The sequence below is a fragment of the Neolamprologus brichardi genome, chromosome 18 (genome assembly GCF_056152115.1).
Source record: "Neolamprologus brichardi isolate AB-2024 chromosome 18, ASM5615211v1, whole genome shotgun sequence".
Taxonomy (NCBI): Eukaryota; Metazoa; Chordata; class Actinopteri; order Cichliformes; family Cichlidae; genus Neolamprologus; species Neolamprologus brichardi.
Genome location: NC_142121.1, coordinates 11,279,857 through 11,298,709, shown reverse-complemented (window position 1 = coordinate 11,298,709; position 18,853 = coordinate 11,279,857). Strand labels below are relative to the sequence as shown.

At 38.5% G+C, this 18,853-nt stretch overlaps 1 protein-coding gene across 3 annotated transcripts in view; it reads right to left on the bottom strand.

Annotated features, from left to right (window-relative positions):
* LOC102799097 (contactin-associated protein-like 4) overlaps positions 1-18,853 on the bottom strand; it is a 120,330-nt gene that overhangs the window by 44,209 nt on the left and 57,268 nt on the right. For all 3 annotated transcript variants that reach the window (XM_087831609.1, XM_087831611.1, XM_087831610.1), the window contains exons 4-10: positions 15,415-15,562; positions 13,608-13,814; positions 7,059-7,234; positions 6,776-6,922; positions 4,078-4,345; positions 2,615-2,764; positions 2,150-2,321 (exon numbers count right to left, since the gene is read on the bottom strand). In XM_087831609.1, the coding sequence (XP_087687735.1) occupies positions 2,150-2,321; positions 2,615-2,764; positions 4,078-4,345; positions 6,776-6,922; positions 7,059-7,234; positions 13,608-13,814; positions 15,415-15,562 (1,268 nt within the window). The remainder of the gene's footprint in view (positions 1-2,149; positions 2,322-2,614; positions 2,765-4,077; positions 4,346-6,775; positions 6,923-7,058; positions 7,235-13,607; positions 13,815-15,414; positions 15,563-18,853) is intronic.

Here is an 18,853-nt window from a genome sequence, read left to right as displayed (position 1 = left end):
TAGCAAATAAACGAATGACATAGCTGATCATCTATGTATGTGTGTATGTATGTGTGTGTGTGTGTGTGTGTGTGTGTGTATGTGTATATGTATATATATATATATATATATATATATATATTTCTTATCTAATTCAGGGTCACTGGAGTCTGTCCCAGCTGTCATGGAGATAGCCCCAATACCCAGAGAGAACATATAGACTTTAGGGGCCTGGCCATACAGTGGATTCAAACCCAGGACCTTACTGTGAGACAACAGTGCTATCCATTCTACCACCATGCTGCTTTTCACCAATTGCAAACATGAAAAGGTCTACAAGAAGAAGAATGAACAAATAATCTGGGACATAATCACATAATCTGCAAAACAGCAGTGTCTATGTTGATGTGCCTTGTGCGATGTACTGTGCTTTGTCTGGTCAGTAACAAACAAAAGACACTATAGACTGTAAATGCAGTCTCTAAACAGTCTGGTTTGACTTTCTTGACTTAATTGAAATTAAAGTGTTGTTAAGACAGGCGGATTTAATGATTAGCGGATTTAATAAATAACAGCAGTTTCTTAAATTCTCATAAAGATATGCCCTAAAAGCTGCGAGGATGCCTGAGTGGTTAAGGTCTTAGACTTTAGATCCAATAGGCACCAACCCTCGTGGGTTCAAACACAACTTCTGGTAAGCAAGTCTCTTTGGCCAATCTAATAGATACTTACATAGTTGACACTAGTAATTGCGCATATTTTAAGTCAATAATGGAAAACAAGTCATTCTTGTTCTGACTCAGAACAAAAAGTGGTTAGAGTAAAAACAAGTGATGGGAATAAATGAAAGAATGAACGATCTTTTTTCATATATTAATCTTTATATAAAGTCAGTTCTGATAAGACAAGCGTGGTACCCTCATTAAGTTTGGCATTTAAAATGAGAGACCTGAGTGATTAAGGTGCAATAGCCTCGTGGGTTCGAACCCCACTTCTGTGTGTTCTCATTATCAAATGTACCGTGTGATGCATAGTCCTCATGGGTTTAAATGCTATATTGGTATAGACGCTTTTTGGGGGCAGATATAAATCAAATCAACATGCAATCAATTAGGCCTTGTTTACATAGCACTTCTCAGACAAATCAGATGCTATTGAAAGAGCTTTTCAAGTGATTAGGATGCCCTCCTACAACAGTCATGTTTCTGATTCATGTTTTAGATTAAATCAGGCTTATAACTGTCCACTTTTCTTCTTAGTGAAGTGAACATATCATGCATTAACAAAACACACAGTTCTTTGTGCAATCTGTCTTGGCATATTTATTTTCAGTGTTGCTCAGTTGCTCCTAAATTCCAACCAAACACTGGCCCAGTCCCATCTCCACCTAAAGTCTAATCACTAAGGCCTAATCACTTAATCCTCACAGACTTAACTGACTCAAGAAGCAATTGACATAAGACCTTAAGGGTTCAAATCACACCTCTGGTATAAGTACAAAATCTCATGCAGTTATACTTATATGTGGTATAGAAAACACAATGTGTTCCTAAGATTTAAATAGGCTACTGGTACCCATATTATAGTAATACAGATTCCAATTCTTTGAGCCTATCTCAGCGAAACAAACTGCTAAGGAAAAGGTTTGAGTCAAACGTGCAGTCTTGGTATTTTTTCTTCTAATCATGCAAGTATGTAAGTACATAATACCCTTGAAGTGGAATTTAAAAGAACAATGTGTCATGCCACATTGGTTGTAAAAAAAGAGACAGTATTATGGTTTTAAAATACATTTTTACCAAACTACTAAAACTTTCCATGGTTGGCTTTTACCTGATATTCTTGCCAGGAAAGTGGTTATGAAGGCAACACAGTTAAGATGCAATGAACAATCTTTGTGGGGTAAAATCAGACAGAATTATTTTGAAATAGAACATTTTGGTCCCTATTCCTACCAGAAAATGTCACAGTCAGCACTGCAATTTGTACACCAAAGCTTCACGGTGATTTATTCTATGAATAACTGCTTTACTTGTAACAGACTGCATTCTGACAGAAATATTTCCAGATTATCATTTTTCATATCTCTAATAAATTTCAGAGGGCTGCATCAGAGCTAAGAGAAAACACTAATGTGCCTTAACAAACAGCAGAGTTTTTGAAAGCTGACCTGTCAGTGATTCCACAAATGTCAATCTGCAGGTTGCTGTAGTTTCCAAGTTGCTTTTCCTGCACTTTAATCAGGTCCAGGTTTTGATTGTCCACAGTAAACAAACGCATGCAGCCCTGGAAGACATCAAACAGGTCTCTGCACTTCTGACTGCCATCTTCAACTGGACAACCTGAACAGAAGAGAATCACAGCAGATGGCAAGAGTTAATAAAATAAAAGTGCACTAAAAAACAAATACAACAGATTTGTAGAGATGAACTGAGATGTGTGTTGTATGTGGAAAACCCCCCTAAAACATTGCTGTATTGTGATGCAGACTGTGACTGTAACTGACTAACTAATGCACTGTGGACAGATAATTCTATATATTTTTTTGGTTTATTACAAAGTTTCTACATTTTATGCTCACTGATGCTTGAGTGGGTATAATTGCATGGAATGACACAGCTGAACTGTGTCTTACCGCCGAAGAAGAGGTGACTTTCTATAGTGACAGGAAACGATGGGCTGGCTTGAGAGCTGTCTCTTTCCTCTTTATCCACTGTGATGGTTAGACGACCTCGTCTGGAATTCAGCTCCACTGAATGCCACTGACCGTCATTCAGAGAAGCACCTGGAAAGCAAACATCCATTAACACACCGCTCAAAATAAAATCTTTCCCATGTACCATGGTTGCACATCAAGCCTGCGACAGATGTTGGGAACACTTTTTTTCCCCACATGGAAACCAAGCGTGGGTAGCAAAGACCAAATTATATATCCTATCATATACTGTCTACTACACAAATACATCTAATTTACACATATACCACTTTTCTTCTTGGAAACAGCTTGTAAATCATTTCTTTTTATAAAACATAATGTTATAAACTGATTGTTTCCTTGAAGATACCAGCTCATCACTTCACATGTGCCACAGAGGGGAAGGGCCATATCTAACACATCGATTGCAGCAAGTGAGCTTCCCACTTCCTACATCCTCTGAGTGATCGACTTGTATCAAGTACAGGCGGCACTGTGCCAGCCCTGTGGATCTGTATGTTATTAGGAGTTAAGGGAATAAATCAATATCTCATTATCTCCACTGTTTTCCTTACTTGCACTTCTTTGCTCAAGAAGACATCCTAATCATCCTACAAAGCCATTTGCTGTTTGTAACATTGCTGAGTGACCAGAGGTTTAAAAATTAGGACAATGCAGAGCATAAATATTACATCTAAACATTTCAAAGCATGAAATGCAAAAATATTTGTCAGAAAAAGATTGTCTCATGTTTCTACATGACCTGAGATCATCTTTTTTCTCCATGTGCCATTAATAGGTCAGGCTGTTGAAGGATACTTTTGTCTGTCTTAGTTGCTTTTTCAAAACCTAAATTAAAACAGCAAACATTTGTATATCAACACTGACGTCTGATCAATGCGACTCACCTTCTGTTCACATTGTTTCCCTTTTCCCTGTAACTTGTTTTGTGTGACTAGTAATGAACAAGATAAATACAGCTAAGTAGTGTCTGGAGACATTCTGCTACAGTTGTGTCCTTGTGTTGATCACACTGCACATTTGTCACCCTAGAAACTACATGCCAGCCATGCATTGCCCACTGATCACAATTACCTACCATTATTACAGGATATAACAAAAATAAATAAAAAAATCAGTGTGAAAAACAATAATTGTTAAATTTATTGTGCTAGAACTGGGTAGGGATTATTCTTCAAGGTATCTGGTCATTTTATGTCTTTTTACTGATATGAAGTTTAAGTCTAAATACTTGAAATTAGATGGACAGAAGTCATAGCTCACTGCTCTTCAAAGTGCAGTGAGTGTGGAAAAATAATGATTTGACATTTGTGTGAGCAGTTCTACTAACTTTTCTGTGGATCTGTGGATCTGAAGGTGCTTGGGATTTGCTTTAGACTGACCTGCACTGAGCTCCAGCAGCGCCCTGCCGCTTTTATGGATCTGTAGCTGGAGTCTGGCCTCACTCAGGTACAACCAGACCACGCCTCCTTGTTGAGGGAGTTCAAAACTAAGCAGAAGCCCCTTCTTATTCCAAGTCCTGAACTGAAAGCCTATAGATACACCCCCTGATGAAGACATTGTAGTCCCCGGTAACTGAAGGAAGCTCTCAGGCCCAGTGAACGTCACCGCAACAGAAACTGGCTCAGCACACGAAAAGGTGACATTGCCCTGAGAGGGAAACACGCAGAATGGAGAGAAAGAGGAGGTGTGACAGAAAAAAAGATACTATAGAGATAAAACAACATAAAACATGAATATTAATCAGCTACAGAGGGCGTGCTGATCTGACCTCATGTCTCCGTGATCTCATCAGCAAGTCTCCTTAAAGAGGACATTGGTATTACCATAATGATAACAGCAGAGCTTAGGATAAGATTAGAAAAGCAAACTCTAAAATGCCAAAGTCACCTAGTGTGGAGGTAAAAGAGATAAAAAAAAAAAAAAATGGAAATAAAATGAAGAGAGCATAGAGCATGGCCAGTACTGCAATATCTGATATCTCTGTTACAGTCCATTGTTTTGAGTAGTGGTAATGACGCGGGGTTCACCGCTCAAGCTGCGGCAGTAATTTATTATAGTCCCGACTCTCTGCTGGGAATTTCAGTCTGCTATCTTTACAATGCTCTGGAAACACAGATGACATCTAAAAGCCCTTTGTGGTGCAGTTAAAGTGATGTACAATTATTCATGTTGGAGTGGGCTTTGCTGCTGCACAACACAAAGTAAAGTTACCTTAAAAACCCTCAAAAGCCTTCAGCATCGGTGCACCATTCTTCCTCCATTTACACTCTTATTTTCTTCTTATTATTGTCTCCTCAAAGAGCTGTAAGAAGACCCATTTAGTGCCTGTAGCAGATTAGACCACAGCTTTGCAGTTAGTACCTTAAGAGCTGCAGGACCACTCAAATCTTCAGCCATGCGTGTAAATCTTTGAACCTGTTTACCAAGAATTCATGTTTCTTTCTGCTGTTTGGCCCTATACTGTAATGACAGAGCACATATTACTTCATCACAAGCACTTTACAGCTCCCAGATGAGCTTGATCCACTCATTGCAAATGCATAAAACTCTAAAGGCCATAACTCCCACAATGACGAGGCATAAGTGAGTCTAACCACACAACACTGCTTTGTCTTGGCTTCATTAACCAGCTCAGTAGGTCCTTAAGCACAAGCACATGGTTCAACCAGCACAGCTTACAAAGCTTGAAAATTTAAAGATAGCCTATATTTACAGTGATGGAAAAAAAGAAAGTAAACCCTTTTTAATTCTAAAGGTTTACATATCAGGACATAATTTTAAAAATCTCAAAAGTCTCAAAATCACGTGAAGACAACCTCAGATGAACAGTGCCCCGCATATTGCAACATGTCAGTATTTATTTAACAAAAATTCAAAATGCAGGAATATGTCGTTAGAAGTTCCATAACCATAGATTGCAGCCAGGTCCTAATCAAATTAATGAATTAATTAATCATCATCAAAGGGGACCAAAGGGGAGATGTGAGGCCATAATGCACATTTTGCAAAGACACAACAAAGCATATCAGCACAAACACCTCATACCACCTGTCAAGCATGGTGGTGGAAGGTGATGATTTGGGCTTGTTGGATCATAAAGTCAACCATGAACTCTGCTTTCTGGTCATGCACCAAGAAAATGAACCCGAGAACACAATGACCTCAACCTGACTAACATGTTGTGGTACGACCTTAATAGAGCTGTGTATAAAGCCTTTCATCATTTTAACAGCAGAAATGAATCTGCTGAACACACTTTTTTGAGGTGTAGTTTGAAAATAAACAGTAAAATGGTATTTGGATGGTCATAATGACATGATAACTGACACTTTTCACCTTAGTTTCAATGAAATATGATTATATCAATGTATTAAAAACATAATAAAACGATTCTATTTCTTTAAACATTTCAGCAGGTTTAAATTATTCATAGTTTAAAGAAAGACAAAATTAGGTCAAGGGTAGCTTTTTTTCAGGTGTGCTCTGATTCTTACTTGGCTGGCAGAAGCAACACTACTGGGCTGAACCTATGTGAAAGCTGCTGGGAAGGGAGCTGTCATGCAGGGTCCATAGTTCTATGCATAGCTCACTGTTAAAGACTTGGACTAACATCAGCTGGTTATGGTGCAGACTGATGCAAATGCTCTAAAGTCTTCAGTTTGAAGACTTTAGAGTTGGTAGAACGGTTGATGTAATGTCCTTACTTTTATCTTTGATATTTGTCTCTACAGTTGAATAAAGCCACTAAAATGGCCCCAAAAACAGAAACCTGGTGTTCACCGCATGATGTATAAACACAAATACTGCAGTGCCTTAAAGGATCATTTAACATACATGCAAATTTTGCGAGGCCGCTGTCTGCAGTGTGCCTGTATGAAATTGGTGAAAAACCTTGCTTTTATGGGGAGAAGCCAACATGCATGTTTTCAGTTTTCCCCCTTTCTTAAAGTCCTTTTCTTAAAAACAAAATACAGTTTTCACTGAACCGTCTACTGTAATGAAGGAGAAAAAGGCCCTCAAATCATTAAAAAAGTCAGGTTGTGTTTAAATTGTGTCACACAGGTTAAAATTACTTACCGAAATAGTAACTTGTTGTTTTTTGTTTTTAGCTAGTTCTATCAGGTTGTGGCCATTATACAGCAGATTTTCCAGGCACCCGTTGAAGTTCTTCTTGGAGGTTACTGGTTTCTGAGAGACTTCACTCTGAACTGCCCCCAAACTCAGCTGTATGAAAACAATGATACACAAATAAACTGATTATTTTAAAAGAAGGAAACATAATATCTGCAACTCATCTTTTGCACTTTTGTTTGCACAAAAGGTAGAAGCTAAATTTAATCCTTTCTGTGTTTGAAAATACCTGTTCAATGCTCCAGTGGTTGAAGTCTGCAGGGATTTGAACCCTCTCTGTGTGTTTGTCCACAGTGAGGTTTAGGTGAGAGCCACGCCGCTCCACTGCTACATGATGCCAGTGCTGATCATCCAACAGGCTGCCAAGGGAAACAAGGCGCTGGGGTTCATTGGATGAAGTCCTGCCTGTAAAAGGGGTCAAGGAAAACAAAACAGCACTTAGGAGGACAAGGATTATTTCTGATTTGACCGTTTTACTCAGGATCCCACTGAGAGGTTCATACAAAGGTCTGTATGAACCTCTATTCTCCATGATGTCTACTGCATACTAGCGTCTAATGCCAAACTAATAATAATGCCTAATCTGAAAGACCACAGTGGAAACATGGCGAGAAATAAATTAATCATAGAAGAGCACCACCAGGTCTCAATTAGTGGATAGATTTTTGCATCCCCCAAAGAACTGCAAGAGAAACTTTCTGCCGAGAGGAGAAACGTTAGAAAGAGCTGAACACGGTCAGTCATTAAAAATGTATAAGAAACCGTTTAGAGACAGACAATTCCAACTTCAGAGAGAGAAACACAAAGTTTGGAGAATGATGGACAAACGTGTCTTTGAGCCAACGGGAAAAAAAAGAAGACAAGCTCTGATGCTTTGTCTGTCCTGTTAATGCAACTATTGGAATGAGTCTTTTTATTACAGTCTGGACAAATAGAAAGAGACAGCTCAATCAATATAAGAGGACGGATGGCACGGCTTAAAGACAAATAGGTTCTCTTTATAGGCATTGATTAATGCAGCCCTTATTATGTTGTGAGCAGCAGGAAAGAGAGGAACTGGACCTTATGATAGAGTGTGACAGATGATTTGATTGAAGCTTGAATAACAAGAGAAAACTGGCATCACTATGAAAGATGAAAGGGCAAACAAAGAGAAAATAAAGGAATATTAATAAATACAGTCTTGCCCTCTCTTCCATTATTTGTTACTTTTTCTTCCCTTTTCACTGTGACTCCCATCCCATCCTTATCTCATCTCCCTTTTAGCAGTACAGAGCTCATAAGGGGGAACAAAATAAGATTTTTTTTTCTAAAGCAGCAAAAAGAATTAGATGATGACTACCAATGCGTTGAATTTTTGAAGAAAGTAAGAAAAATCATGCTGCAAAATTCTATGCTATTCTTAAATGTTTTGAGCTCCATTTTTATTTAAATTGTGATACAGGGGTCATCAGAAATCAATAGGTTACTTCCTGATGGGAGCAAGAATGCACACAGCAAATATTAACAAGGACCAGGTCACCAGATATAAAAAATTCAAAGTTTAGGGTGATGGAGGCAAAGAAGAAAGGTCATGGAGTCTTAAAAAAAAAGTAAACGTCACTATACGCATTATGTTTTATTGTGTGACATATTATCATGAAGCCCAGAAAATCAGGCTGTGGTGATGAATAAGAGCAAGGAAAATCTTTGGATAAATAACTGAAAAAAATGACAATGACTATGGCATATTTTATTAATGACAAAGAGGGTCAGACAGGATGTGTTTACCTCTTTTTCACAGCATTTGCTGAACACTTGCTGCAGACTAAGTCTATATGATGTGTTGTTGACTGTACCTTATTATGCAGGAAGATGTTTTTCTTCAGGAGCAGCTGTCAATGTATTCGACTCCAAACATATTTTGCAAACTTTGGGATACCAAATAGTTCTCAGCCTGGTAAGGTATTAGGAAACTCTCATGGGGTTTAAAATTGAGTCGAGAGGACTTGGGCAGTCATTACAGGGTGCAAATGGTCCATACATATTCTAACGTCACCCGTTTCTGCAAATCTGTTCTTCTGCGTTAAAGGGGTAAACAAGTATCCAAACATGTTAAAAAGATGTCTTACGGCTTACATCATGTACTGGAGCTTGAAAAAAGAACAATCACTATGTTTGTTTTCCTAAACTGACAAAAGTAAGAGACAAAGACTGAACTGAGTCCAGTCAAAGCCACACCTTTATATGGTATTTACAGGTTTATAGTAGATAAATATAAAGCAGCAGTAATAATAAATCGTGAACAGCAGTCACAAATGTTAAAATAATCTTTCAAATGCCTGTAAACTGACTCCTAGACTGAATTTATAACTAGAGGCTGAAAACATCTCCGTATATCGGTGTGGTATTTATAAATGAAAATTAAAACTGTGAAGAAGAGACAAGGGAAACACTGTTCAACCTTGTTATCAGTGTTGCAGTTGCATCGCTGGCCTGCCAGAGAGTACTTCCCATTTGGCAAACATGTTTGGACTGTCACAAACACAACAACAAGCTGATCTGAGTAAAGTGGGAGAGAATCTGGGGAAATCTGTTTCTTTTGTATTTTTTAGGTAAATATGGCCTAATATCTAGAATAATAGTAGTATTTTGATTTAATGTTTTTAAGTCTGTTTAAGACATAAAAAGTCTGTTTTTTAAAAACAGACTTTTTCATTAATTCATTACCGTATTTCCCGGACTACAAAGCGCACCTGAATATTAGCCGCACAAGCTAAAATCAGGGGAAAATCCAGTTTTGTACATACATTAGCTGCACCTGACTAAAAGCCGCAGGTGTTTCAATGTTGACTTATCATATGTAAGAGAATATGCACAAAGGGAATTGTCAGGAAAGAGATGGCTGTTTGGAGACACACCCCTTTTATTAATATTTTGAAAAACAAGTTAGGGGTACATATTTGCATAACTTTTTAGGTATATGTACAAGTAGTGGTAATTACAAGTACGAAACATGTACTGTGCTTCATAAATGAGTAACAAATGTAGTACATAACAATAACCTACAGCACACCAGAAAAATGGATTCGGGCTACCTTTTAGGCTCAGGTGCAGTGACACGGCTTTAACAAGAAGAAACGTCAGTCATTCACCACCATCTTTCTCTTCTTCCTGCGCACTAAAACCACCAAAGTCCTCTTCTCCAGTGTCGGATACGAACAGCCTGAGGATGGCTTCGTCATCCACTCTCAGCTTCTCTCCTTCGTTGTCACTTTCAAAACCAAAGAAATCCTCGTTGTCAGTGTCAGAGTCGAACACCCTCTGAAGGGCCATGGCGCTGTCCTCCTCTCCATCATGCAGCAGTCCAGCCCTTCGAAATCCGTTGGTGATCGTGGATGTTTTCACACTTTTCCACGCTGTCAGATTCCACCGGTGGAGTTGAGCATAACTTGCTTTTCGCAAGTTTATCGCCGCTCGTCATCCATGCCTCCCGCTGAACGCATAGCGCTACTTAGAAGTTTGTTTTTCGCGCTACTTGTACGGCACTATGTTGCCTGGCGGATGGACATGTGACCAACATACCACTCTTGAACCCCGATACTGTGTGTCTGATCACGTGCCCTTCCGCCAGGCAACGTAGTGCCGTACAACAGCGGAACAAACAAAACAAATAGTCTTACGATATGACCAAAAAGCCGCACCTGACTAAAAGCCGCAGGGTTCAAAGCTTGTGCAAAAAGTAGCGGCTTATAGCCCGACAATTACGGTAATTCATTTTAAATCATGAAATATGCAGAAAAAATAGCATGGGGTGAAGGATCTATTGCTATTCAGGTTGTGTATCATGTTTTTAAAAAGTAACAAAGTCATGAAGTAATTACTTTTGAAAATAAGTAATCAGCAAAGTAACAGGATTACTTTCTTGGAGAAGTAATTAGTAACTAATTACTATTTTCAAGTAACTGACCAACACTGGTTATGGCACAAATTTCCCTTCTGTTTTCCAGAACAGTGTTTCTGTTTCCTGTGTCGGCTGTTACTTAGTTTTGCCTCATAAAGTAAAACTGCCTCTGCTCCAGGAGGGGGGCAGACCTGGATGTGTTAGTCATAGTATACTAAAGCAGACCGTGTGTGAGCTCAGGGTCACTGCACACAGCAGATGAACTAAATTACACAATATGTAACCCAAAAAGCATATGTAGGGCTAAACTGGGCAAGGACGAGGAAGAAAAACAGAAAAATGATGGGCGAGACAGCTATAATGAGACAGAAAGATGAAGGGCACTCAACCAAAAAAAACAAAAACATTATATATTGTATACACAGTATTGTTGTGAGGGGGAAACAGAATATATGAGACACAAAGATAACAGTTTTTAGAGGCAGATAGCCTCTTGTGATGTCGGAAATGTAAGGAGCAGGAGATCTAAGGAGATAAACAGTAATCAAAAAGAAAACAGAAAATATTTAGAAACTGGCAAAAGCAGAAAAAAGAAAGATTAAAGACAAGAAACCCTGTCATTTTAGCAAATTGGCTTTGATTTCATTCAGCTCTCATCTCTCTTTATGATAAAAGCATTTTTTTTCCTTTTTGAGAAGGACAGTTGCTGATATAACTTCTGAAGTTACAGTGAAGCTGCTGTTTGAGCATGTTTAACATAGCGTGAAAAATCTTATTTTCACCATGGACGCCCACATACATCTGTGATTACTGGCAATTAATGGTTGACTACAGTCTATGAAGTCCCACTTAGGTATTCAATAACTTTTGGAGTCTGTGATTAGAGATGAGAGATCTTTGTGCTGCCTCTAAATTCCAACGTACAGACTTGAACCTGAACTCCCAAAACAATTTACAGCGCTCCTTACTGGGAGAAACTCCCACTCATGACGCAGTGGAACCCGTTTCACCTGAATCCCCAGCTCTACTCAGAATACACCCATAACACCTATGACAGTGTAGTCACTGTGGGGCGATCGTGGCTCAAGAGTTGGCCATTCGTCTTGTAATCAGAAGGTTGGCGGTTCGAGCCCAAGCTCTGACAGTCTCGGTCGTTGTGTCCTTGGGCAAGACACTTCACCCGTTACCTACTGGTAGTGGTCAGAGGGCCCGGTGGCGCCAGTGTCCGGAAGCCTCGCCTCTGTCAGTGCGCCCCAGGGTGGCTGTGGCTACAATGTAGCTTGCCATCACCAGTGTGTGAGTGTGTGAATGGGTGGATGACTGAATATGTAAAGCACTTTGGGGTCCTTAGGGACTAGTAAAGCTCTATACAAATACAGGCCATTTACCATTTACCTCATAGTCCAATATCACAGCCAAGTATGCTGACAGCACAGCAGTAGTGGGCCTGATCTCAAGTAATGATGAATCTGCCTAGTGGGATGAGATCAACCACCTGCCTTTCTGGTGTAAGAAGAACAATCTTGAGCTGAACACTTGTAGGCCAAGGTGATCATTGTGAGAAATATCAGGAAACAGGAGAAACGCTTCCATCATCAAAGCAAAAATGGAGGGGCTGGATAACTTTATATAGCTTGGTGTTCTCCCAGGACCTGTCATTAACACCCCAGTGAGGAAAGTCCATCACACGTCTACTTTATCACCTTAGATAATTAAAGGACTCCAAACACCCACCAGGGCAGCATGGTGGTGCAGTGGTTAAAACTCTTGCCTCACAGCAAGTTTGAATCCACCTGGCTGGGGTCTCTTTGTGTTTGTGTGGTTTCTCTCTGAGTACTCTTGTGTTTTTTTTTTTTTAACTCATAGTCCAAAGACATGCACTTAGTAGGGTTAGGTTATGATGATTCTAAATTGCCAATAGGTGAGAGTGAGAATTACTGCCCTATCACTATGGATTACACTTGTGTATGCAAGAAATTTGAGTACACAGTTTTGAAATTATGCTAGTTTTTAATTTAATTGGCTGCAAGGTTATTCCTTTTGTCTGTTAAAAAAGCACTGACATATTTAAGGATAAGCTCATGGACACAAAGGTGTATTTAGCTGCTAATGGAAAAGGGAAAGGTGTTCAGAGGTTCGTGAAATGGAGCAAGAGACAGAAAACTGATAGATGGATAACGTACTTCAGCAACCAGATGGGCTTCCCGATGAGAGATGTGCCATATGGTGATGATTCAGCATGGCAGCCAGACAAACTCTGCTTTAACCCCATTTACACACACACACGCACACACACACACCTGCCGTGCATCAACTCTCGCAGAGTCCAGCCCTAACACATGCTACACTGAACGGGAGCCATCCATCATGGCTGTAACTAGACAGAGACGCAAAAGCAGAATTTGGAGCCAAGATTTAAACCAATCAGGTGCCAGCATACATGCCATCGATCTGATCCACCGAAAGCCAATCCTAGTAATTTTAGAGGTTTTTATATTGTCCTCAACCTTTAAACAGATGTTCTGCACTAACACACACAAGTGACTTACAAATACAAAAATACTTTCTATCGTAACAAGTACAATAAGCTGTCAGATTGGGACATATTTTAAATTTAAAGAAATTTAAATGCGAGACATAACAATATAAGCCAGTAAACTTTTCATATAATAAAGGTGTTCTTGGTTTTGATACTTCCAATTCAGTTATATTTCTGTAGATCTGGTTAACAACTCATCTCAACGTGCTTCTTATTTTAAAGACTTTACAGTATTATTTTCTATCAACTTTTCAGCTGATGAAAATAGTATTCATACTGAAATCTCAGCCATACCCAAGTATATTATTAACGGGTGTAAATGTTCTTGATATCAGTTAATAGATCTGTGTGTTTACCTTGTCTCAGCAGCAGTAGTAGCTTTCCTCTCTCTAACTCCAGACTGAGGCTGAGTCCTTCCTGTCCCTCTGCCTGCAGCAGTGTCCCAGAATTCCTCAGGGCTTTAAACTTCAGAGTGACAACATCTCTGGATGTCCGCTTAAGCCCAGAAGTCAACCAGTACAACAGACCGCTGCTGCCACCATCAAAGCTAACCACATCAGAGGCTGAAAATGAAAGAAAACATCAGTAGAGAACTCAGGACTTTATGTTCAGAAGTCTGTGCTGTAAAGGAAGGGAGCAATCAGATCGAGACATAAGCTCAACTATAATCATGCACCTGACTTGACCAGCTCAAACTGTGATTGTTCTTTCACTGTTAAGGAATATAGCCCTCACATTTTACTAGCCAATAAGAAATGATGTGTTTTAAATGTATGCATTACACACAATCTTACGAGGGTAACACAAAAACGCAAGTGTATCACTGCTTGCTGACATGTAAAAAAGGCTGAATGCAACTACTTTGTAACAAGATAACTTACAGGAAAATTCACCACCTTGTATTTTTTTAAAAACAGATGTATAAAACAGCCTTTTCCCCAAAAGGTTTGTATACTCTACACATTTAACTGTCAGCATGACTAAAGTAGTTAAGCTGTGAAAGCAGAAGTGACATGTGGTAATTTTTGTTTTCAATGCAAACAGCGGATAGATCCACTAAAGAAACTGTGAGATACCTGATGTTTATTCAGAGAAAAAATCTGTGTTTTGAAATGTGAAGCTGCAAAAGTTGACACGCATGGCTGAAAACTAAATTTTGTGATGTGGGCTTGCTATCACTTTAATTAATTCAGTTAATCTGTGAAATCTGCAAAACGAAAAGTAGAGCCAACTAAATTGTTATCACAGTACGTTTTCTGGCTTATGTGAGGAACGCGTGAAACGGATGGTTGTCGAGGTTGATTACAGAGGTGAAAATTAAAAACGTGAGCGAGGGAAACAATAGCTGGCAGGCGTCATGGTGTATTTAAAAAACACACACACACAACAAAATGTTACAATATCAAGAAGGGTGATAATTGATGTGCTAACATCTTGGTTGTAAAAACAATAAAAACCAAGAACACGACGCGACGCGACATAATGAAGTGTGAAACTTGGAAAACAAGACACGTTGAAGTATTCAGAGGATACAGAACAACACATACTTAGAGTAATGGTGAAAAAACTTTTTGAAGCCAAATATAATTTTTTTTCTGTAAACACAGAATTTCTTTTAATTCAAGATACATTATTAAAAACGCCACAATATTTCTTGTTAATTAGAGGCTAGAAAAAACTTTGCATTTCATTTCTTTTGAAAACCTTCTCTCCAGACTTTTCAGTCATTCCACTAATTTATCTTTGTTACTTTTACTTCAGTTTCTTTTAATAACTGTGATAAATTTATAGCCCTTGGATATGATTAAACATAGCTTTAACACACAGTGAATAAATAGCTTAGAATATATCAATAATCTAATAATGCTAAGTGGCTCTGCTAGTGTTTATAAATGATCCCTATTCTTACAATTCTAATTACATTAGTTTTATATTTCTGCTTTGTACACTTACTCATTTCACTTACTTGGTTATTTGAGTTAAATACTTTTGACCTGTGTAGTTTTGTTATGTCGTCTTAGAAAGCTTCAATTCTTTAATACAATTAAGAAAGAAAGTATTAAAATGAATGAATAAAGTTATTTGATCTGAATCTGATTTGATTTGATCTCCTTACAAATCTGTAAAGATTTTCATTTGTCTAGTAAAGAATATACGACTTACTATAAGGACATCCATAGGTCTCCAGCCGGAGTCCAATCCGACCGTTTGGATTCCAGTCCAGAGGAATGAGACGGATAAAGCGGGCGATTGCCGGCTGCTGCAGCTTGTAGTGGACCACACTGTCTGCGTTACTGTTACCTGGAAAAGACTAAAATCACAGACAAAAGATTATGTGCTGCACGGTCCTTACATGAAAAAGCTGTAATTTACTTTTCAGCATATAGATTGATTGGTCTCTGTGGTTTGTGTTTACATCCCCTTCAGTTTGGCTTATCCTTTTTGTTCATTTTCACGGCAGATTTTTGCATCATTAACTATTAACTTTCTGCACATATATATATACATATATAAAAATTATACATATACATATTACTCAACTCCTAATTCTAAGTAACGTCTTTTATTGCATAGTTTTGGCTTTTGTTTTTCCATGCTTTAATGAAAGTTTCTTTTTGGAATTCTAGACTGCATCTTTGCTGCTTGGTTTGCCACAGGGACTCTCTTCTCTCTTCCTGTGTATCAGTCTGCTGTGTAAACACTCTTACAATGGTTTGGATTTTGAATTGCTTTGTGCGATTGGGAGTCAGCTCCCACTTTTACTTTGTTATATAGACCAGCGGTCCCCAACCTTTTTTGCGCCACGGATCAGTTTATGCCTTTAAGGTGTCGCGGATAAATACAACTAAATAAAACTAGTACCGGTACCGAAAAAAGAAGATTTATTCATAACACACGTGAAAAGACCAAGGAAAACCGAGTTAACGATAAAAATGATAACAAAATAACGCTGAAAACCGATAAAAACCCTACCGGTGACTACTTTTACTGTTTTAAATCTGGTATGCAACATTTGCAGTGCATCTCTGGGTCTATCTGCATCCATCATCACCAAAGAGCATTAGCATATAATAATACAGGTGTGCAAATACAGTGAATATCAATCATTTTAACAAGACTAAGTCAACAGCCTCCTCTGCTGACACAATTGTGACCATGAACAAAAGGCTAACATCAGCATGCTAACATGCTTACGGTGACAAATGACATAATATCTATCATAATGACAAAACTTCTAGGTGCAACAGATGCATTGAACAAAGTGAGATTCAAGTATTTCTTTAAGATATGTTTTTGGCCTGAAGTTTTAATAGGTATAGTTAGAAATCAAGACAAATCACCCACACAGTATGAATCCTAACCTCCAGTCCACCTGACAGCTCAGGCAAGATCAAATTTGGTGGAATTTAGGGGGAATTTAAATCCAGGGTCTCTTCCCTGTACCCTGTCTCCCATTGACTTCAGAGCATTTCACCGAGTATAAAGGTTATAAAGCTGGGCTGTATGTAACTAAAAGACACACCACATTAAGCATCGGGTATCTGATTTCTGACCAAGCGGTGCAAGTCCAAAGCTAGGAAGATTATGATGGACCTCTCCCATTCCAACAATGGACTCTTCTCACTGTTGAGGTCTGGGAAGCGCTTCCGCTCCCTTAAGGCCAAAACAGAGATAATGAGGAGGAGCTTCTTCCCCCAGGCTATTCGGGCCCTGAACCAGGTGTAGGACTGGACTCTCCCACACATCACATCACAACACGCACCACCACACATTTCCTATAATCCTATAATTCCTATAATTTATAATCTCTTTCTGCTATTTGCACATTTTTTACTGTAAATTTCTAAGTTAATTTGTAAATTTTGTAGTAACCTGTAAATTGTAAATACTGTAAAACTTTTTTTCTGTCATTTAATGGTCGGGAATTGTACAGCTACAAGCATTTCACCCCCATGTCATACTGTGTATGGTTGTGTGTGTGTGACAAATAAAATTTGAATTTGAATTTGAATTTAAGTACAAAAATGCATAGTGTTGAAGAGATCCTTAGAACTGCAGTGAAAATATAACCTGTAAAAACTGTAGCTGTTTTGTGTTTTTTGGTGCCAAGACCCAATAAATGTTTCTGGAACATCTGAGTCTGAGAACTTGCATCGTCTTTGTGCAATGATGACACTTGTCTCATCAAAATTTCCATAATAGTTCATCACTTTCATAACCACAACTGTCTGTATAAAATTTCATTTCAATCACTCAGATGATGATTGGATTTTTCACACAAAACTGAGGAAATGAACAAATAAAAAAAAGTTAATGGTATTTTGCTCTGATGTTGCTTTGGATTAACAATAAACAGCCTGCCTTTAAAAATGTGAACAGAAAATTGTTTCCTTCTTACTCCGGGCTGGGTGACAAATGGCTTAATTTGGTTTATTCTATTTATTTTTTTTACAGCCATTCCATCTGGCAATCTATCATAATTACATGCATCCTGTGAAGTTGACACGCAGGTTAACTGGCTCCCGCACTACTGAAAAAAAAGCTTATACACATAATTAACTCATTAACTTAAGAGAGTTGGATCTGCTTATATGGTGAAACGAAGAATGATGTGTAACTTTAATAGTGTTTAAATCTGTATGTTTGTGCCTGGATACTGCTCATGTTTTTAAAATAAAAGCTTCATCTGTTGTTTCCGCTAAAAGGAACAAATTGGCTGCAGTGCTGCGCACACACACACACACACACACACACACACACACTGATACACGATTCCAGCAAGCACACCAACATATTATAGTATATAAAATTAGCAGCATATGTGAACTGACAGTACTGTACCGTGGACCCTAGGAGCTGTGTATGCTTGGGTTATGAGGAGGCCTTATTTTTAGACCAAGCAGCTGAACACAGTTTTTCATCTCAGCTGATGAACCAGAAGAGCATTCAGCCCAACAAAGCCCAGACTTCGTGGATAGAGCAGCATCTCATTTACTTTAACAGTCAGAGAAGAGAAAGCCCTGGAAGAGTCCTTGAACACAAACACTCATTGTTCATTCACTTGACATGGACAGGTGCACTAAGACTGCCTCTATGTTAGGCAACTTAGGTGTACAATTATATCTTATTATTAATAATAATTATTATTATTATTAACTTATATGAATGGGCATTCTATCATTTACTCAAGACAGCTTAAAACTCTTGATTCATATAATTTTATTTATACAAAAGAGCCAAGACAAGAGAGAGAAAGCTGCCAAAGGAAGGTGATTGTCATTGTCTCTCGAGTATCTAACACGTTCTCATCCCAACAGGTAAAATACAGAGGATTTGCCACAGTCGTCTGTGTTTTACCTGTTTGGAATGAGAGCGAGTTGGAATGAATCTATAAATGTGTTTTACTTGTGAAATGAAAATAATAAACCTAACAAAGCATTATGTGCGTTAAATCTGTTCACTTTCAGATCCTGAATCAGTTTGGAAAACACTACGTGATGGCCCCAACACGAAGCTATTTTATTGTTGAATTATCAGAAATACTTTGATGCATTTGTGTTGGAATGGACAGCTGGATCCTGTGCTCTAAGCATCTCTTACC